General features: G+C 33.7%; 2 protein-coding genes across 2 annotated transcripts; one reads left to right on the top strand and one right to left on the bottom strand.

The window, feature by feature from the left end:
* Nucleotides 1-5,395: 5,395 nt before the first annotated feature.
* Nucleotides 5,396-13,109, bottom strand: LOC130612250 (synaptotagmin-1-like). Its single transcript, XM_057433555.1, has 5 exons — nucleotides 12,984-13,109; nucleotides 7,853-7,964; nucleotides 6,775-7,565; nucleotides 6,338-6,449; nucleotides 5,396-5,720 (listed from the first exon to the last, which is right to left on the bottom strand). Exons 2-5 carry the CDS (start codon nucleotides 7,869-7,871, stop codon nucleotides 5,413-5,415), a joined length of 1,230 nt encoding a protein of 409 aa, XP_057289538.1. The 5' UTR covers nucleotides 7,872-7,964; nucleotides 12,984-13,109; the 3' UTR covers nucleotides 5,396-5,412.
* Nucleotides 13,110-18,265: 5,156 nt separating this feature from the next.
* On the top strand, nucleotides 18,266-21,733 carry LOC130612836 (ATP-dependent DNA helicase RecQ-like). Its single transcript, XM_057434182.1, has 5 exons — nucleotides 18,266-18,374; nucleotides 18,867-18,958; nucleotides 19,339-19,403; nucleotides 19,603-20,181; nucleotides 20,638-21,733. The coding sequence occupies exons 1-5, from the start codon at nucleotides 18,266-18,268 to the stop codon at nucleotides 21,731-21,733; spliced, it is 1,941 nt and encodes a 646-aa protein (XP_057290165.1).
* Nucleotides 21,734-22,084: the final 351 nt, after the last annotated feature.

Genomic DNA, 22,084 nt, shown 5'->3' on the forward strand with positions numbered 1-22,084 from the left:
CTGCCTAAGTGGATTTTTCCACGGGCCTTATCGACTAGTCTATATAATAATACGCCAGTTCCGTGTGTCTGTCTGTCACTTTTGCAAAGTGGATTACATTCTTCAAAATTTTCTTTAACAAATTCTATAAAATATCGCCTATAAAATTGTTCTGTAATTTACCAAACTTTACCGATAAAATAGTATTGACGTCAAAGGAAAGTTAATTAGGATTAGTGAAGCCATTACAATGCACTTAAAACTTTGAGGCCAAATAACTTGGAAACGAGGTGGTGACGTCAATGTTTTTTCACCGCGTGGGTAACTAGGAACAACCTGGGACCAATTTGGGTAAGTTTTCCAAACCTGGGTCCCCGAATCCGTTTCGGAATGGACGGTTTGATGACGTCATCAAAAAACCTTTAAACCTTGATATCTCTGCAACCGTTTGTCATAGATACATGATCATATACATTTTCTTGATAAGCGTTTCAAGACCTATACAATGAAGGCAGCAGGTATACGAATTTCTAAAAAAAAAATTTGGGGGGTTTGACTGGCCATTGCTGACATCAGCAAAATGTTAAAACCCTTATGTCTCATTAACTGCTTATCAAAAAGATATGATCATATACATTTTCTTGGTCAGCGTTTTAACATCTGCATAGTACAGGCAACGAATAAACTAAATTTCGCCAAATATTTTTGTAATTGCACTGCTGACGTCAGCAAAAAATCTAAAACAACCTACTTTTCCATTGTCCTTCTGCCTAAGTGGATTTTTCCACGGGCCTTATCGACTAGTCTATATAATAATACGCCAGTTCTGTCTGTCTGTCTGTGACTTTTGCAAAGTGGATAAAATTTCTTTAATAAAGTCTATAAAACATCGTCTATAAATTTGTTCTGTAAATTTCCAAACTTTGACGGCAATATTGACGTCAAAGGAAAGTATATTAAGATTAGTGAAGCCATTGCATTGCACTTTTAAATTTAAGGCTAAATAACTTGGAAACGGGTGGAAATAATTGACGTCATCTCCTGCATAGGTAACTAGGCACCACCTGGGACCAATTTGGGTAAGTTTCCCAAACCTGGGTCCCCGATCCGTTTCGGAATGGACGGGTTGATGACGCCATCAAAAAACCTTCAAACCCTAATATCTCTGCAACCGTTTGTCAAAAATACGCGATCCTATACATTTTCTTGATCAGCGTTTCAAGACCTATACAATGAAGGCAGCAGGTATACAAATTTCTAAAAAAAAATTTTTTGACGTCAGCAAAATTTTAAAACCCTTATATCTCATTAACCGCTTATCAAAAAGACATAATCATATACATTTTCTTGGTCAACGTTTAAACCCCTGCGCAGTACAGGCAACGAATAAACTAAATTTCGCCAAAAATTTTTGTAATTGCACTGCTGACGTGAGCAAAAAATCTAAAACAACCAATTTTTCCATTGTCCTTCTGCCTAAGTGGATTTTTGCACGGGCCTTATCGACTATTTATTATAGTATTATTCTTACGGTCAAAATTTTCCACTTGCGCTTATAATCTAGTACAAAATTAAAAAACATGTTGTAACAGGTTGTTTGTTGTATGAATCTGAAGATTTCCCAATCTATCAAGTTTAAGGTATGGATTTAAAAAATCACATTTATTTTGTTTGAAGATTTTTAGAAATAGCCGCGGTACATTAAAGAAAACTAATACGGAAAAGGTTTATTAGGTTTTACCCATATTACCCATATTGTCGCCGTTTTTACTATCGAGACTAGTGAAGCACGGGAGGGTACCAGTCTTATGTAGCGGTACATTAATTATTAGTTTTTAAATGTTGATAACAGAACTACCCTGTTGAACGGTATAAAAGGTACAAAAACCTAATATTGTTCAAATAAAGCATTTTGAATTATTTTTTTATGTTCAATTGGTTTCGTTTGTTACCTTTTTTTGTGATCTGAAATTATATGAAGCTAGATTTGTATTTGCTTACAAGGAGTTTCTAAACGAATTTTCTTCCGAAACGGCTGGTTTATTCTAAATTAAAATACGAACTTAACATTGCAAAACATTAAATGCTTACAAAACAAGTCTGGACCTCTGTGGTCATGTGATGTTTCTTGACTCGATTAACTGATGTCGTGCTTGTAAGCTAGCAGTTTTTAATTAGACTTATCGTTTGTAGGCACCTAATTGGATTTTTTAAAAACGTTTTAATGTTTAAGCTACATGTAAATCTGAAACTTAGTTACGTAGCCAGTCTTTGTCTTGTAACTTAGTGCTAATTATAGCTATAGCTAGCCCTAAGTGAAAGTTTCATTATATGTAAAAATTTAGCACACTAGCTAGCTAGCTAAATATTTATCCATTTTATTGGTGTTTTTGTTTTCAATCATGAGCTTAAATTTTTAATCATGAGCTTCACCAGGCTGACTGCCACTACTGCTACCACTGCCACTACTAAATACCTCTGGAAAGAGACTCCTTAAAAGTTAGTAGGCCACTATTAAAAATTTATTTGACATTACATGAAGCGTGTCAACTCTCCAAAGGCTAGCTAGCTCATTTCCTAACTCAGGATGAGTTGATTCAGCGGGTTGACTCGATTCATATAAAATCAATTTAACCAGCCAGTACCAGGTTGAAAAAACAGAATCATGCGCATTGCTTCCGAAATAATCGTCGAAATTGCATTTGATAATTTTTTTTAGATTGTTGTTTCCCAACGCTCAGATTTTGTGTTGTCTTCTTTTTTACATTTTCTTTATTATGGTGCGCTGATGTATCGTCTGCGTATTTTCGTTCATGCTCGAATTCGTTATCTTTCCCCGTCTTCATAACAGCTTGCGATTTCGAGGGATGGTTGAAAGAAATCTATCTGTTCTGCCCAATCTTGGAACGTTCCCCGTCTTAAGGCCAATCTTCTGACAATGACAAATGGGTAGCCAGTCTTAAGACCGGACTGCCCAATCTATGGACATACAAGTCCAATCTTAGAACAATTGTGGAAAATAAAGAGAACGGTGACAATTTTAGGCTGTACCTCTTAAAAGAAACTTTTTTCGGCAAATCAAAAAATTATACCATATATATAAATATGTGTACAAAAAAATTGAAACTATTCAACCATATATAGCTGACTATCGCTAGCTAGCTAGCTAGCTGAACTTCTTATTCAAAATGAAGTTACCAGCTAACGATTTATCTGATTCTTTATATATAAACATTTTATTTTTAAGATTTGGTCACTACGAGCTGTATATAATATGTGCTAGCTAAGCTATAGCTAGCTAGCTACGATTTTTACTATGTCCAAAAACTGGCCTGGTCAATTCAATAGTTTTTTGTTTATCATATACCTCAAATGTGCCTGAGAATGGATGTTGGGTCCTGCTTGTGTCCCTTCTTTAAAATCTAAGAGGCGTCTAAAGATGGGCCTATCATGGTCTCCTGCCCAATCATGTGACGCCTCACCCAGTCATAAGACTGGCCAGCCAGTGTTATGACTGGGCATTTTTATGTCCAACGATCGGGCAGCATCCTAAGATTGGGCAGAACATATCTACTAATGTCAATTTATATAGTATTCATTTCTGACAATACATTGTTTTTCAATTTTGCAACAACTTTCAAAACTAAACTTTTTTCCACTGTTAGCCTTTTGTTTTTAAGCTCGTGATTGTCTAATAAAACAACTTACGAAATAGCAAAATCACTGAAATTTAACGCTACCATTCCCAAAAGCTTTTAATAAACATATTCACAATGTAAACCAAGGCGTTACCTAAAGGTTTTGTGGAGAGCGGAGTTCAAGAGAGTGAGGGAAGGGGAGGTTTTGGATAAGAACTTTGGCTTGCAATGCCTTTAGCTCAGATCTAGTTAATAATTGGATTGCATTAACGGGAGTCGTTCCAAATATGGTGGGTGACTAAAAGTATATGTGCCCATTTGACGTTGTGTGGCAAATCTTAATTTTTAAATAAACCACTAGCACCGAGTCCTGTCTCGCTGTGGAATTCTTGCAGTCATTCTAAATTGGGAAAGAATGTTAATTCTCGCAGTGCAAATGTCTCATTTATAACATTTAATACGCCAAAGTCCAAAATCTGTTCACTCAGCTCCCACGGTCAATAGTTTTATCGTTAAAAGCGATGCGGAACCTAGTAATATCAGAAAAATATCGCTAAATACGTGTTGGTACGAATATGTGACGAAACTGTTGAAACGCAAACGGACTGTTACCGTTAGAAATTCAATGAAATGCAGTTTTGTAAACTGTCTTCACTTCTTCAGCGTGCGAAAACAGCTAGGACTGGTTCCACAGTGAAAAATGACTTATTCTTGAGCTTGAATTTGAGAAAAAATGATCACTCTGACGTCAGCAACAATTAGCACATTTTGAGAGTTGGAATGTAGCCATATGTCCTATTAATTTGTCTGCTTTATGATGATACCACGCCTAGCGTCTATCAAAGGTTGTGTATAAGAGTTTTTCCAGGCATCCATCCGTTTCAAATACCACTGTCCGCAGTATAGACGTGTTTGCTCTGTATCATACTCCCTTTTGGTGGATTCCATATTTCTATTATATTACACTATGCACGCTGTAGATCATAAGAAGGACTACTGAATTTGTTTTTTAAAAAAAACGTACGAAATAAACAAAAATAAGTATACTAAGTTTAGTCTGAAGATATTTTTTTAATGGCAAAGTTTTTTCTCGATTTTATAACGAGGAAATTTTCCAAATTAAGCGGTTGTATGTCGAGCATGCAAGTCCAGAAAACGCCAAATTGGTGTCCAATCTGAAGCTTCCTTTAACATCTAGCTATTCAGTCCGCAGAAAGTGAGTTGATAGTTTAATTGTCTAAAGTTACTGTTGCCGAAAGTCACGCAAGAGGTAAGAATCTATGTTAAAATACCCGTATATGTCTGTCTCTCTGTCACGCAAAATGGTAGCTTAGCTGCGCGAGTAGCGAGACGCACGCAATGCGGTATAAAAATGACAGGCGAACCCGTGGATTTTTCCACGGGCTAATTACTGGTTAAACAATAAAATTCAAGCCTCCACAAACACAAAAAAAACAGTCGGATTTAACTATGAATTTATGAATTTATGGGTTTGTCTTGTAATAGCTAATATTAGTGCATAAATGCGTTAAAATATATTAACCTCAAAATTCATTTTGAGGGGGCTGATCTGTATTTGTCGATCTTGCAAAAAAAACCACTTTTTATATCAAAATTAAGGAATCCCAATGCTCGAAATAATCTAAAAAGTGCCAAAATTAGTGCGGCTGGACAGGAGCGCAAAAAATTACTAAATTACATTAAGACGCGCGAAAATTACTGCTAGTATTGTAACCAGCTAAACATAATAAGCGCGAAAAAGAAAAAAACCCTTGATATGCAGTTTTTAGGTAAATCACATTAATGTATGCCAATGAGATATAGTTCGTCTAGGTTGTAGCAACATATCATTCCAGTGCGTCAACCCTGTACCGGTAGAGTACATGTAAGGTCCGGTGTTCGCTTTACCAATTACTCTTTTTCCGTTACTATTATAGGCGTAAACAATAAGAATGAAACTTGCGCGATCCAAAAGATCGCCGGATATTTCGTAAACAAAAGATTCGTTGAATGTCGGTGCAGCGATGTCTAACTTATGAACTGATGTTTTCTTGCTCTTTGCAACTTTTCCATTTAACACAAGGTTAACCTTCACAGCGACTCCTAAGGAAAAGACGAGATTCAACATTTTCGTATGGTAAGTTCAAGATTTCGCAAGAACTATTTGAATCAACTTATTCTTGATATTTATGTTCTGGGGTAACGGTTATGATTGATAAGTATCTTGACAGTCAGCAAGATTGTACAGATTACGTTTAACATAATAATCGCTCACAAAAATGTTTAATACCTTACTGTATTATCTACATAAATAGGAGCAGGGCGGGAGAGGGAGGGAGAGGGGGCTTATTTTAAGGGATGCTTTTTAAGGGAGGCTTTTTACTAAACTGATTAGCAGGTATGTGTATTTCATTTTTTTTCTTACTAGCATTCATTCTCTTTCCCAGAGCTCTTGGGATAAAACCTCAGGATTTATCCCAAAGAGCTCTGGGGTCGAGAATGCCTAAACATGATAATGATAAACAGGCTGCGATAATTTTATAATATACTATTTCATCTCGGCAGTATTTTAATAAGGAAACTGTTTTTACTTATTCAGATTCTTACAAGGGAAGGTTTTGCTATAGGTTATGTTCACACTTACTACATCGTTTCAACATAGTAGCACTTAGACAGGATAAAGGTATCAAATAACCACGGTAAAGAAAAGATAAACCAACCTGAGTCTCTGTGAATATTTAAATCTTTGGCTTTAACAACTGCAATTGTTATTCTGCCTGCTGTTGGAAGATAGGAGAGGGAGAACAATAGCTCTCCTTTGCAGAGTCCAGGCTAAATGTAAACAGAAATTAAAAATTCTTACTTCTTTACTGGATATCACCACAGGCTCCACAAACCATCCGACTTTCGACTGCAGCGCTTCTTTGAGTGCGATGTTTATATACCTATATCTTATGGTGAATTGAGACGAAATAAGAAAAGTCCTAGGTACGAGATTGGGGAAGTATATTTTTAGGTCGCAGCCCTTTTCTAATGAAAACTACACGTAACAACAAAAAAGCAACGGGAGGTCAGCCACCCTAATTTCCATAGCATCTTCTATCTTTTAGGGGGAGGTAAGAAACCTTTTAAAATTATTTCATTGTGTTTTACTCACCAGTGCGTCGTTATCCGACAAATCTTTCCAAACCTCGACTGCATCATTGCCCTGTAAGAGCTTTTCCATTTCATCTTGCAAGCCAACAACTACATAACCTAACACGGTTTGTCGTGAAAACCGGTCAAAATCACAAATTGCAATTCTCAAGATACGTTTGGCCAGTTCGGCCTGCGGTACAGAAAAAATAAATTCTTCATTGAAAACTGGATGTTCACCTTTGCGTGTTTTCGAGTGCATTCTTCTCTTCTTATCTGGTAGTAAGCATACTTTTAAATAAGGGCTTGGTGACGAGTTTGTATGTTTAGCTTGTATATTCAACCCCTTGCCTATATATACACTGAGCTTTTCATTTGTCTTGTTGTACGATAACGATAGTGACAATTTCCCAAGACCGATATAAGGTGAGCTGACTTCTTCTTCATCTTGATACAACCTTAAATCCAGATCACTTGGATCCATAGAATTTCTACGATACGCTCCACCATCTTGGCTGTATCTTGGTTGTGTTAGGTCTAAGTGACTGGACGATTTTTTAATACTAAGTTCACTTTCACTGGGACTAACAGGGCAAGATGCTGGATAACGAGTTGGGGACTGTTGTCTCTCGACGTTCGTGTCGTATACAAACAACAAGCTGTCCATCTCAACAGTTTCTTTTTTATCCTTGACACTTTTTCCTTTTGAAGTTTTAGCATTTTTTTTTCTGATACAAAAGAGACATACACACAACATCAAAAAAACACAAAGTGCGCATGCGCAGCCAATCACCACCAGAAATGTCACAGAATCTAAAAAATATAAACTTTTGATAAAAGAAAACACAGACATATATGGCACGAAAACGAGGTTGATTTACTCACAAAACAGAAAAGTTAAATTGAAGTCGAGGCTGTCAATAATCTACTTAATATGTTCTTTGAACTATTTTTCTTATTATTAACTTATTATCTTATTATTTTTCTTATTAAAAAAATTGGACCCAATTAAAAAAATTGGACCCAATTGGTGTTGGTGTTGTTGGAAGTCCACACTACCTAAATTAAGGATCGGTTTCCGGTAATTTGTAAGAACTTACTATTAAAAATTCCACCCATGATTATCTGTCTCTATAAAATATGTGTGAAAATAGTAAATTTTCATCAGCACACCAATTCACCAAGCGTACCAGCGCTTATTTGATCTTCTATCTAGATAAAACATTAGAGTTTGATAGAATCCTTTATAAAAAATAAAAATAAAATAAAAGTCTTTTCTTTCCGGCGAAACATCTTTTTTTTCTTTAACCTGTTTGTTTGTTCTTCTTTACATTTATGCACCTTGAAAAATAAAATAAAATTCATTTAATTTTTATTGTTAATATATAAATCAATACGTTTCAAACTTTTTAAGATTCCCATTAAATGTAAATATTGCATTTACACATCGATTTTAATATAACGTCACGTGACCTTGCATTCGAACTTTCAAAATCGTAAACTAACTCTTTACTTTAACGGAATTCAAGATGGGGCTAAAGCTAAATTGCTTTCTTTAAATTCTAGTCAGTAAACTTATTCGTCCGGTTTAAGATGTTCAATATATTGAATCACGTATATGTGTATTTATATTTACTTTTTAAACAATATAAACATGAACATATGTAAACGAAATTGTTACTTCCTGTCGACGAAATAAAAAACAAACAAACAACAACAACTACAAGGAGATTCAGATTTAATTTTTATTGCCAACATTGTGAAAAATCGGGAAATCATGAAATCGAAAGAGTGAAGTGGAGTAGAAAGCTGAGTAACATACGAATTTTCTGCGGACAAATATTGATTATTAATTGATTACTTGTTATTGTGCCTTGCTCACGTTGTAAGTGTGCTCATTTATTAACCTGAATTTGGGGATTTTTCCAAGATATTTTTTCGCGTCAAAGCTTCGCATGAGAGAACTAGCTACACAGACAACCTCGTCCCCAGGGTTTTTTAGTGTTTAATATTTTTCAGGTTCCGTTCCAATATAAAAAACCTAAAAAGCCCTGGGGATGAGGTTGGCTACACAGATAAATTTATATAACTATAATTTGTTTATAAGGAAAAATTTGTGTTCTTGCTTTGAGGCTTTGTTAGTTAAAACTTAACTCTAAATATGCTACATTTTTACTCTATCTTATAAAAATGTCTCTTAAAATTCACTTTATGATTAATTCCTCCTTCTTGGTTTTGACAAATCTTGCAAGTAAAGCTGCATTCATTATTTCTCAAGAATTTTAGCTACTAGTAATCGAATGTAATCGGAAGGACTTAAACTGGTCGACATCTGTGCAATTAATACCACTGAAATTTAAGGTAGCTCAAAATACATTGTGTAAAGAAGATATACGATTTTTTTGTTCTGTGGCTACTTCGTAACTGCCTGTTTTATTCAGATGATTTTTTTAAACGCGGTTTGCTATTCTTCAATGTTAATTTCTTTGCGTCCGTTAATTTGATGACCTCTAAAGTTATCGAAATTCGTGAGTTGTGCTAAGAAGGAGGGTGTGAATGTAAGGTAGAAACATAATAAAGCTAGTAAAATTCTGTGTGACTGAATTATCACCTGATAATGATATGCTAATTGTTTTTGTGTCTGTGCTTAACAGGCAAAGTGGATGTGTTTTAATATTTTTTTTACAATAGTCCCGTTTTAAGATTTCCTTTGCTCGCGTTCCGATTCTGCCGAAAATATAAAAGGGTTTTTCGCTTTTTCGTTTTTTTAGTAAATATTTATATTTATAGTTAGAATAATGTTAAGATAGAGCCATCTAATGACCGCCTATTGGCTTGTGTGGCAGGCAAGCAACTTAGAGTAACGTTGAACGTATCTCTATCAGTAATGTAACATAGTTAAAATCGAAGGGAAGGAAAAGTCAAAAGTGTTACTTACTAACCTATGTTGCCAGATTATGGATGCATCTTTTTTTGCATTACAATGCAGTGTATGGAAGCTTCTATACATTGGCTTCCCTTGCCTATCAACAGGTGTATGTATAACGTAAAACTAACTATAAGCTAGTAGTTATCACAGTTCTTGTTATGAATCTAGAATAGTTGATATATTTTCTCCTTCAAGTTAGAAAGCTACTTTTCCTTTGCTTGAGATTACGGTGGAAGAACTTTGTCGACATATCGTAGAAAGCTTTTGCGTAAAATATAAATAACAATTTTTGAAAAGCGAGAACTTTGGAGTAATTTATATTTGATTTGATTTGTTTTGTTTTGCATAGTATTCGCCAGCAGGCTTTTGGGATGTTTTGGATGCGAAATTGTTTTGTTAGCGACATGATGTAAAATGTAGGTCATGAAATGTTGTCTTGATATAAAATGTTTGGATTAGGCTTTTTTTTAAAGTTTTAATTGTTAAACAAATTTTAGGATATTTGTGACCTTTTATTTAAAAAAGAAATGATTTTCTTGCTTTATCTGCAACATTATTTCCCTTTATGGTGTAAAGCAAATTTTAAATGTGAATTATTCCTAAGTATCACAGATCGTCTCTATATTAAAAATACCAGTATTTTGTCTGTTGACGAAAAGCGGGTCGTGCTAACCAAGCACGAAATCATCAAAATACAAATAGCAAGTGCGATAAATTTTTATCGATTTTGCATGGGCTAACGGCTAGAAAAAAATTGACTTGAAAAGAAAATCAATTGGTTCTGTGTGTCAAATAGGCGTATAATTTCATGACTATACTGGTATACAAGTATCGAAATGAAGCCCTCGAAGAAAAAATTTAAAACATCATCTACTTTATCCTCAAAACTTTGGGTCCCGTTTTGATATAAAAAATGTAAGAAACCATAGGAATAATGTTGAAACATTGTCTGATTTTTTAAGCGACTAAATGTTTTCCTGTAATTATAATAAAGTAGTTGTAAAAATTTCACAAACGTTAACTTTGTATCTCTGTTCACCCACAATTGATTAATTATCAATTTTTTTTCACCTAATACTTAGACTAAATAATAATTTAGTGTAAAATCGAGAAAAAGGTGTTTTTATAAGTAGCTATGTATAAGCAATTATCTCAGGGAACACAAGAAGTTACATTTGAGAAAATAGCTAGTTGCTTGTTTTCATTTAAAGGTGCTTAGAAGTTTCGCAGATAAAGTACAGTTGCTTATAAACTGGTCGCTTAAAAAAAACATCTAAAAAACGTCTTCTTCTTTTAAACGCCCCAAATAATAACTTTACTGCGCTATGTTGTTCTTAGTAGTCAACAACTTTCAAAGCCACAACGTTTTTAAGTTTTCAAAAGATTCAAACAGCATGGAAACGTCAGTTCTGTCAAAATATGTAGCGTGTAGGAGGGCGTGAATGTAGGCTAGCACCCTGTGAAGTCACTGTTAACACTATTATTATACACGTGCTAACTTAGTGGCAGATTTTTTTGTTTTCTGTTTAGTTGCTAAGTGATAAAGGAAGGTACAGCGACCAATTTGCGTCATATCTTGGATGTGTTTTACCATTATCATAGGAAAAAATTAGATTTAAAACATTTATGAGCGAGCGTTATCATAGGATAAAAAATATGTAAATATAGATGAGCATATCAGATATATCATTGTGTAGTAACACGACTAGTCTACCATATTAATAACTATGTATTCTTAAAGTGAGTACTATAATAGTAGTTGACTAGAGAGACTGCACCCCAGATTATAAGCCGTGGGCGGTCAAATACAGTATTTTCTAATATTTGCAATCACACTTAGCAACATATATGCGCCCGGCAGTTATTTATTCCTTCCTGCGATAAGTATGCCAATATTACACTTAATATTACAATTATTTTCAAAGACATGTATCCTATTTATTAATTTCCTTGCGTGAGTGAGCATGTGAGTCCACGGCACAAGAATCACGAGTTACTTTTTTATAGCTCGCGCATTGTTCCCTAAAAGCGTGGCTGTGCGCTAAAATTTACTAAAATAAAAGTTAGAAAGTTACTTCATAGAAGTCAGATATAATTTGTAAGTATATAACATCGGCTATTTACTATATAAATATGTATACTCCTATGCCAAAATAGCAATGTAGACATAAATTTGTATAGGTATAGGCTACATATGAATTAACGGTATTAGACATAGACAGAGTACACGGACTGTTAAATGAAGTTTTCGGCATAAAGTAACGATTTTGTTCGTTGACTGATGTCTCTTTGAAGATGCGCTGCAACCACAGGACCAAAAAAGTAAAGAGAAAACGGAGTAGATGCTTCTTATATGGTAATCCGTCAGGTTTTAAAACAAATGTGTGTAAAATTAGAAGTAATTAATAAAGACTGTTGTGGAATACTAAATTAAGAAGAATGAAATCTGTTTATAATCGCTTTATATTCCTCTCTACTAATATCTTTTAGTTTAATTCTGTTAAGCTTAGTCCATGGGGGATGTAGGGGCAGAATCTTCTGCTGTGTTTCCACGTTGGACGGAGACAGTGTAGTGTCCATGAAATGATAGAGGAGAGAAGCGTATGACAATCAGTGGGTGGCTTTTTGCCTGGAAAATCTATAAAAAATAAATTTCAACCTGATATGTTGATAAAGTTCTTCTAAGACCGTATTGTGGAGTTACCAATATGCTAGGATTTTGTTTCCCTTTTTCCAACATATATTTTTTTTCTTTTTTCATCTTAGCTAGATCTTAGGTACTTAGGTTAGGCGTGTTCCAAAAGTGTTGTAATTTTTAGGCTTATAGAATCAGGACTAAGTAAAAACTCAAAGTTTAATTTGATATTTCACCTTAACAGGATATTCGCCGACAAAAGTAGTCCACCATTCGAAATCCACTTTATTTATTTTGTGAAAACAACCCCATGTTCCTCCCATGTGGAAATCTGGTGGGACCTCTATTCCCTACAACCTGCGTGGAGACCATATGGCTACCATAACCAGGTAACGGGTTAGAAGTGGTGCGAAGGCGTTGGTTTCTTTTCTCTTGTCCACATTACCCTCCATCGCATAGCGTAAAATAACTTAAATTGCACAACTAAGAATACACCATTTCAATCGAATTTCGTGTATGTCTCTAAATGTTCAACACTCCATTTCTAGCCGCCTTTAGAAAGTGGAGAACTCAAACTCCTTCTTAAACGCTTCCTCTGATTTATGACTGTCAAAAAAGCAAAAAAGCCACGTGACCAGAAGATTGAGTATATTAGTTGGAAGATTACCTTAGAATTTGTGAGGTGTTCAAGCAGAGTGCTTTCTTTGACGGCCAGCGTCTTCTTTTTCTTTACGTAGAAGATGAAATTTCAATACAGAATTTTGTTTCTTTTGTTTCATAATGTTAGTACGACTGCACAAACATTTCATCATAATGCACGTAATGTTTACTCGTGTATGACGGCCAATATAATATAAACACTCAGTACCAGATCCTTTATATATATATTGTTTTAAGCAGGTGTCTTTCTTATGATGGAGGTATGGTAACTAGTTTTTGTGTGAAATGCAACTTTTCTGTTTAAAAATGAGAGCCGTGAAAAAAGCAATTATAAACAAAACGAACGGGGGTAAAGCAAAACAAATTTTTGGTAAATTGATATTTCTTTAATTACGATTTATTATAATAATTGTCAATCTTTGGATCGAGTATTAAAGCTAAAACTGAAGCTGTGTAAGTCGCCTACGAATACTCGTTAAAAATTATAGATTTTTTTTTGATAATATATCTAAAAGTGTTAGGAATTTAATTGTGTCGTTTTAAAAGCAAGCTCTTTAAGTTATTTTTGACCCCCGGCAACAATTATTTCATTATCTCGCGCCAAATGAGGGATGTAACGTTGCCACGTGTTCTTTTTCATTTTTTTCTTTTTCTTTTGCATTGTCAATATATTAACTTCGAACCCAGGGCCTGTATAAATTTTAATTAAAGGATAAAAGGCGTTTCATCCTAATATCAAAAACACGCTACAGATCCTAAGTTTGAAGCTGGATTATTTCCTTTTATTTTCATTGATAAAGATATGAACAAAGGACAGTAAAGAAGTAATTTTGTGCGGCACAAGCGCTTTCAAGGCTCTTTGATTAGACTTTTTCATCCGATTCGGCTTTCAATATAGTAAACAAGCTTCTGTTGCGGCCATTTCACCTATAGCTGTTCATAGTGGTAACCTGGAGATTAGTAAAACACATTCCTATTTCTCATTGAATAAAGCGAATAAATAAACGAACGAACGAACGAACGAACGAACGAACGAACGAACGAACGAACGAACGAACGAACGAACGAACGAACGAACGAACGAACGAACGAACGAACGAACGAACGAACGAACGAACGAACGAACGAACGAACGAACGAACGAACGAACGAACGAACGAACGAACGAACGAACGAACGAACGAACGAACGAACGAACGAACGAACGAACGAACGAACGAACGAACGAACGAACGAACGAACGAACGAACGAACGAACGAACGAACGAACGAACGAACGAAAAGAGATGCATAAAATAACACACATTTTGTTTGTCAATTTGTCAATCACTGATCCTGAATTATCCGCAGATTTATAGCAAATGATGGAGCTGGCATTCGCGTTCCATTACTAATTGATGTAATGAAATATTACGTCTTCTGCTTCTAGGTTGTTTATTCTCTATGTTTAGATTTTTTAGTAGTAACCTATTTTCTAGTTTCTTCCTACGATGCTTTATCTGATCGGCAAAAAGTAAAAAAACTGGCACATTATTGTAAGTGTGCAAAAGGCGAAATAAATGACATAGTATTCACAAGAATCTACAGCGACTTTTATATTTACCTGTAGTGTTACATCTTTGATAAATTACCAGTTTGGTAAAATTCTTTATTTGTTTTTTACTCAAAGAATCTCTGTTTTAAAAATAAGAGAATAAATTTCGTCCACATAAGATCAAGTGGCATTGGATCGAAAGATATCAAAATTTCCTCTAAACTTTCTTAATAAATTTGTATAACCACGTGCAAAACGAAAGAGAGATTATAGTCAAAGGTTTTTAAGAAGCAGGTATCTGTGAAGCAATCCCTTTATGACATAAGACTAAACATGTCGTCTTTACTTTATATTTTGTAAATGTATTACAGCCTCGTTCCCAGGGTATTTTGCCTTGTTGATAAGTTGATAGCGGCGAATTGTTGGCCAATCCGTAATAACGGCTCAGGGGCCACAAGACCCTGGGGACGAGGTTGAATGTATTACTGTAACAGATATGTATATTACTGTTATAGATAAAAGTTCATATCAAAGAGTAGCTTTTATCGCTGTTAGAAAAAGTTTTTTTCTATTTTCTGTACTTCCACTATCTATTTTTGTCATTGTTTAGAAGTAAATTTTAAATTTTACATCTCAACAGCTCTCTCAGAAGTCCGATTTTGAAAATAAAATGGTGGACAAAATGTTAGTCGACCAAAATTTTAGTCGGACAAAATTATTATTCGGACATTTTCAATAATAAAAGATGCTTTTTGTGTGTTCAAAATGGTTGCGCGCAGCTTTTTCGCACTTCTGCAGAGTAATTCATTACTTCATGTTAAAGGCGGAAAAGGATGCAAGCAATACCGATTCGGGAAATATGCATGAAGGACCAATTCCCGTGGATTTTTTTATAGGGTTATTAACAAGTTGTGTCTAATTATTTCAGTTTAAATCAGAAACATTGTTAAAATTAATCAGTCCAGAAAATAAAAATTGGCGTCACAGCTAATGTAGTTTTTTAAAATTGCACTAAAATTGAGGTTCTATTTTTAAAGATATTTTTTAAGTATATTCTTCATGCAGTTATCATAAAAAATGTATTTTTATCTTCCAAAAGCAAATAATATTAAAGTCTAAAAAATTTTTTTAATGCACTTTTTGAGCCAACTTTTGTTGACTCATAGTAAATATGATGTTTACACTATTGTACAAAAGTATAAACATGAACGATTTATGACGTAAAGTCGCAACGTCCGTTGCAGAATAACATGTTGCTTTGTGTCTGCAGTATATTTGGATAAAAATGTCACAATTTCGTCAAATGTTTGTCATCAATATCGGTATTATTTTGTCGTGTGAATGTCTTGACTGGATTGGGAGAAACTTTAAGAAATTTTGAGAAGCGCTCTGTTAACATTAAATAAGGATAAATAGCTGAAAAACTTAGGGAAGATTTAGGACATTCTGCATAAAAACGTTCGGAAGACGCCAAACACATGCTTTTCTTTTGCCGATTTTAACATTTAAAAAATTTAGAACGTTTCAAGATCTGTTAAAAGGTGTTAATTTTTCATTAGTGAGTATTCCGGAGTGTATTTTTGCCACTTAAAATTTCCTGATTGTTAATTTTTCACAGAGATGTTTTGCCGCCTTCTGATTACGGAGTCCGCTGCAATGACATTTGTCAAAAACAGCTATTTTGCCGAATATTATTTCCAAGGTTGTACGATATTTTTATAACAAAGAATTATAGAGCAATTTGAACTCAGCGATACACTTTTTAACCTCGTCTCCAGAGCCTTTTTTGGTTCTTATTTAACTTAAAAGAATGGCAATATCCCAATAACAAGTAGGGTGTGTTTTCATCTAGACGTAAAGATAATGTTTATAAAAGACACCAGATGAGGCATGTAATTTTTGTTTTGACTGTTTATTTGTTTATTTGTTTTTGCAGCCACTCGTTTGTTTAACGGTCTGATAGTAATTCTTGCGACACCACTGTTTGCACTAGAGTCTGATAAAGCATACAAAGTTATGTCAATTTGCAAACATTGCAGTGGCTTGACAAGTTTGCTTCAAAAAACAACTACAAAACAAACAAACAATTTTTTTGCAGACAGCTGTTAATCTGTAAACGTACAACCTTCGGGCAAAGTAATACCATGTCGGGGATAAATTCACTTTGCGCTTTACTTAGAAGCCTAAAGATATTCTAGAAAGCGAAAAAGAAGGTCTGAGAACAAGATTGCTAAAGTACAAGGTTTGAGGTGATGAAAAAGACCTCATTAAAGTCATTTGTTTCATGATATATAAAAAAATGCAAAAATGCCCTTACCCAGACAATTTTAATTTGTTGTTTTTATGTAACTAATATGTAGCACATTTTCCACTAATTTGAAGATCAACTTTTCACTCAAACGTTGCTATTAAAGTTACCCCCATTCGGTCTTACATCCAGCAGTTCGTTGCTTTATGAGATACAAATGTCTTCTTATTTAAGGTTGATCAGAACAGAAAAGAAATAAATTAGCTAAAACTAAAAAAGGAACAATGATGAGTCCTTTTCAAACGTCCGTACTTAACTTTTATCTTGCACTTGACATTAAAAAATGTTTCTAATTTGGTGGGAAAATTTTTTAAAGATTGCTTATTACACATTGAGACAATTTTGGAGATTATTAAACTCCCTGCTAACAATTACTTGTGTTCGCCCTATGTGTTTGGTTTGACGGAAATTTTCACACCGGTACCCAATCATACTCCGCTTCAAATTCGGATAAAAAGGAATTGTGCTTTTGCAGATTCTAATACAGTTTTTTATATATTGATTGATAAAAAAAATCTAAACGTCTCCTTCAACTCAACAAAGTTAGCAATTAGATTAACAATGTCAGCATTTGAGACAACTATATATTCCTTACATATAAGGTCGTTTGCCTTATTATACCAAACGACATTTTGCAGACCAGACTATGTGAAAATTGTACAAGTGAGTTATTAAAGTTTATCAAAAATCTTGGTACTAATAGACATAGCTTGAGTGTTCTTCCGTTAATGCTAACGTCAGCATTTTTGCGGCAAATTTTATAACAAATAATTTCAATCAAGAGGATAAAACGTTGTTTTTAAAAAGAGATATTCCATATTGTAAAAAATTAAGCACAATCAATATTCAATATTTCAACATTGAATATACTTTCTCAACCAACCTCGTCCCCAGAGTCACTTGATACAGCAACGCCCAGATATACTGACTAGCCTGTTTCAGGACCTTTTAGCCGCTATCACCTTCATCAAAAATGCAAAATTCCTTGGGAAAGAGGGTGCACCTCAACGGTTGCTGATGTATAATACAGGCAGCAATGTATAATGAATGTATAATACAGGCAGCAAAATTTTGGAATTAAAAAAAATTAAGAAACGTTTTGAGCGTTATGGCAGCCTTGGTTTAACCAACCTAACTGAAACTTTTCATGCAACATCTATATGTGTATGTATTGAATGTTTTACTTACGAAGTATCGTGCAGCTAAAAATAAAGTATTCAACAGCCACTCCAAACTCATTCACTTAATACACCAGTATTGTAACATAAATATGATATCGTATGTCTGTTGTGGTTTTTAAGTTGTGATACAGTTCGAATGCATATTTCTCATTCATTAAACTCTGTATCAAGTCAGATAATTTAATCTGACAGTGTAAAGGAGCGATATATAGTTGTTGTTGTTGTTGTTGTTGTTGTTGTTTTTAGTGGTGGTGTTGTTGTTTATAATGCGCGATCACAAGGCTGGTTGTTTTGTTGTTGTTGTTATTGTTGTTATTGTTGTTGCCTTTTTATTGTTGTGTTGTTGTTTTCATTATTCTTTGAGTCAACAACGAAGTAAATAAACATGAAACGAACTTATTCTATTTTTCTGCTTTTTTGAAGTCAAGAAAGACGAGAAACATAACTTCTAGTTTTAATTTTTCTTCTCACATTTCAAAGTTCAAAATGTTGCTAATATTATTATGGCAGAGGCGAAGAGCTGTAACTTCCTTGCCAACCTTGATTTCCACTGTACATTAGGGATTCAATTTACCTTAACCTGCTGAAGAAGGGTAGCTAGATGGGTGGTTGTTTAAGTTTGTGAAAACATTGTCTCCCTAACACATAAAGTAAGAAGAAGAAAATGATGCCAACAGAAGATACCATGCCTAATCCTATTCGGCCCCGAATTTTTTTAATTTTTTTATCGTCCCCTCCATAACTTTTCGATTTGCTTATATCAGAACTTTTTTTATGATGTCATCAGAAATTTGTCTAATATACAACAGTATGCTTAAAATACATTTAACGTTTTAATCTTAACGTATTTTAACATTCTGTTTGAAGCTTCTGATAGCCAAATAAAAATTATTAAACATACCTTCCTCTTTCTACATATTTTATATGAAAACTGCCATAAATTGCCCCAATTTTCTCGGGTAGAATTCAAAACAAAAATCGTGTTATCGGATTAATCACGTGTTAAAACTTCGCAGAATGAATCCTCTTGATGAATAAATTTTCTTTGAAACTGAATGATTATAAGGATCTCATGGAAATTTAAGGGGTAGCTTTAAATAATGGCGAATGTCTAAAACTCTCAAAGGTATGGGACCTGAAATTTGCTAGGAGGGGTCGAATTAATAAATATGAAAACTCAGTATTTTAACCATACATCATATGAAAAAAAAGGTTATTGAAAAACCGACAGAGACCCATCCACCCAACCTCGAACCCAGGGCCTGTAGCGTTTTTTGATATGAGGATGAAACGCGTACGAGGCCCTGGTACAACAGACTGAAATTCGCCCAAAATTAAGCATGCAGAGAAACGTAATGTATGCGTGACGTTTTCGATCGAAGATGGTGTTCTAGTGGCGGGAGGGTACTTTAGCCAGCGCTACCTATAGCTACACTGTAAAATTACAGAGTAAATACAACCCTTAATGGCTTTCTAGTCATTTTGTGGTGTATGATACATATAGTATTGTATAGTGGAAACAATCCACTAACTATAGGTTTTTGTGATTTTCTGGGATAGCCACTTTAAATGTTTATTATTATTCTTATTTTAAATATTATAGAATAGAATTTCTAAATTTTACATCTACGTCAAAAATAACAGATGATGCGATGGAACCCTTCGCAATTTTGGAGAAAATTCAAAGATCTCTGGAGTGTCGAAATTTTCCTGACCTTAACTTTAAACCCAAACAAGTCAAGTGCTTGGAGTCCATAGTAAGAGGACAGGATGTCATTGGGGTGTTTCCAACAGGATATGGGAAATCTTTAATTTTTCAACTGTTACCAGATGTCATGAGAAACAAAGACGAAAAATCTTCAATTGTCATTGTAATCACTTGTTTAAACGCAATTATGGAAGATCAAGTGAATTTTCTGAAAAAAGTAGGAATGACTTGCTACATCCTACGTGACTTAAATTTTGAGGAGAATGCTGTACAGACGTTGTTTGAGGATATCTGTCTGAGTGATAAAACAGAAGATGTCTTACCATCATTTGTATTGGATGGTCATTGTGACTTCCTATTTTGCCATCCAGAGGCTATATTGAGTGAGAGAGGAAGAACTTTGATGAAAACGAAAATTTATCAAAAAAATGTCAAAGCTTGTGTCATGAGGCTCACTGCTTGGACACCTGGTAAGTACTACTTTATTTATATAGGTATATATATAGCTACAACTTTAAAAAAGTTAAATATTATATATATATGTATATATATATATATATATATATATATATATATATATATATATATATATATATATATATATATATATATATATATATATATATATATATATATATATATATATATATATATATATATATATATATATATATATATATATATATATATATATATATATATATATATACAAGAATAATTTCTCTAATAAGGAAATATGCAATAATGTAATGTTAATTGCAAAATGCTAATAAAATAACAAAGACAAGAATATCTGTACAACAACTGAATAACAAAAATGTATATATATAATATAAAACAGATATAAAATTATATATAACTAACAAAATTATTATATATAACTAACAAAATGTTAATCCTAAAATATATATATATTTCTTTATCTTTAAGGGGAAAAGAATTTCGCAAAGAATTTGAAAACTTGGGAGCAATGCGAGCTTTTTTTAGAGAGGTACCTTTTATCGCACTTACAGCTACCGCAACAGAAAAAACACTGGCTAAAATAAAACATATACTTGGAATGAAAACCCCAACAATAATATCTGTTAATCCAAACAGAAAAAATGTATACATGTGCAAAGAAAAGAGAAAAGTTGGTGAAGAAGGTATTGAAAATATCATCTTGCCACTTGCAAAGGAGCTAAAATCACTAAAGAAAAGTTTTCCTCAAACTATTATATATTGTGGATTGAGGTTTTGTGGGTATATATACAAGTTAATAAAAAATGTATTAAAGGAACACATGTATGTTGAAAACATAACAAACCCTAGCAATTGTTTAATTGTGCAATTTCACGCACCACAAACAAAGTCAATGAAAAACGAAATTCTCCTTGAAGTTGCAAAAGAAGTTTCAAACATTCGCGTTATAATAGCAACTTCTGCGCTTGGTATGGGTGTTCATGCACCCTATATCGAACAAATTTTCCATATAAGTCCACCAAGTACCATCGAAGACTATATGCAGCAATTTGGACGGGCTGGTCGAAGAGGGCAAGAAGCATTGGCAAGATTGTACTATACCGGGCATGATATCAGCAGTAGGCGTTTAAAACAAAATAAAGTTGATGAACATATGGTGAATTTTTGTACTACGACACAATGCCTTCGTAAAGTATTGATGATTCACTTTGGATATCATTATCAACCCCAGGATCAATGCTGTAGCAATTGTGATTCTTCACTCTTGAAAGAACCTAAAAAAGAGGAACGTATTGAATATAGAGAAGTATCAGATGAGAGTTTAAAGAAACTATCAGATGAACTTGATAATATACTGGCAGATCACGACCAAGCCACACATGATGCAGCCATGGAGTTTTATAACATTGTGGATACAGGAAACTTGGCTGAAAAATTTTCAGAAATTATTATTAACATTGAGTATGTCAACGATGTGGAAAGCTTGTTAGAATATCAGTTGTGGGATGAATTTGTTAGTAGCAGAGTTTTTAAAGTTATTGAGAAGTATACCACACTGAAGTAATTCCATAATACACAATGTGAGGTAATGTTACTACATACATTAATCAATTTTAGTTTTCTTATATATTCTACTCTTAGCTTATTATGGAATTATTTTTTGTGTGTAAACTAACCTGTGTGTGAGATATATATACATTTTTTACATTCCAGAAACTTGCTTTTTATGCTTTGTAAGCCATTGATGGAAATGATTAGTGTCAAGGTATAACTGAGGGCTTCTTTTTATATTTCTAAATGATGGATGAAAGCGTCCAGGTGTATATTCAAATGGAATTTGAAGAATATATATAAAATATAAAAAAGTATACATGTATATGCATAGTATATATAAAAAAGATATATGTAATTTTTA

Source organism: Hydractinia symbiolongicarpus, chromosome 10, assembly GCF_029227915.1.
Source record: "Hydractinia symbiolongicarpus strain clone_291-10 chromosome 10, HSymV2.1, whole genome shotgun sequence".
NCBI lineage: Eukaryota > Metazoa > Cnidaria > Hydrozoa > Anthoathecata > Hydractiniidae > Hydractinia > Hydractinia symbiolongicarpus.

Bases quoted from the DNA above. Each gene is read 5' to 3' on its own strand.
- LOC130612836 (XM_057434182.1), top strand. From the start codon at position 18,266: ATGCGCGATCACAAGGCTGGTTGTTTTGTTGTTGTTGTTATTGTTGTT. The intron at 18,375-18,866 runs GTAAATAAACAT...TTCTGTTTGAAG, and splicing joins TTCTTTGAGTCAACAACGAA to CTTCTGATAGCCAAATAAAA. The intron at 18,959-19,338 runs GTAGAATTCAAA...CCCAAAATTAAG, and splicing joins AATTGCCCCAATTTTCTCGG to CATGCAGAGAAACGTAATGT.
- LOC130612250 (XM_057433555.1), bottom strand. The intron at 6,450-6,774 runs GTGAGTAAAACA...GTTTACATTTAG, and splicing joins TGTCGGATAACGACGCACTG to CCTGGACTCTGCAAAGGAGA. The intron at 5,721-6,337 runs GTTGGTTTATCT...TCTTTTCCTTAG, and splicing joins AAATATTCACAGAGACTCAG to GAGTCGCTGTGAAGGTTAAC.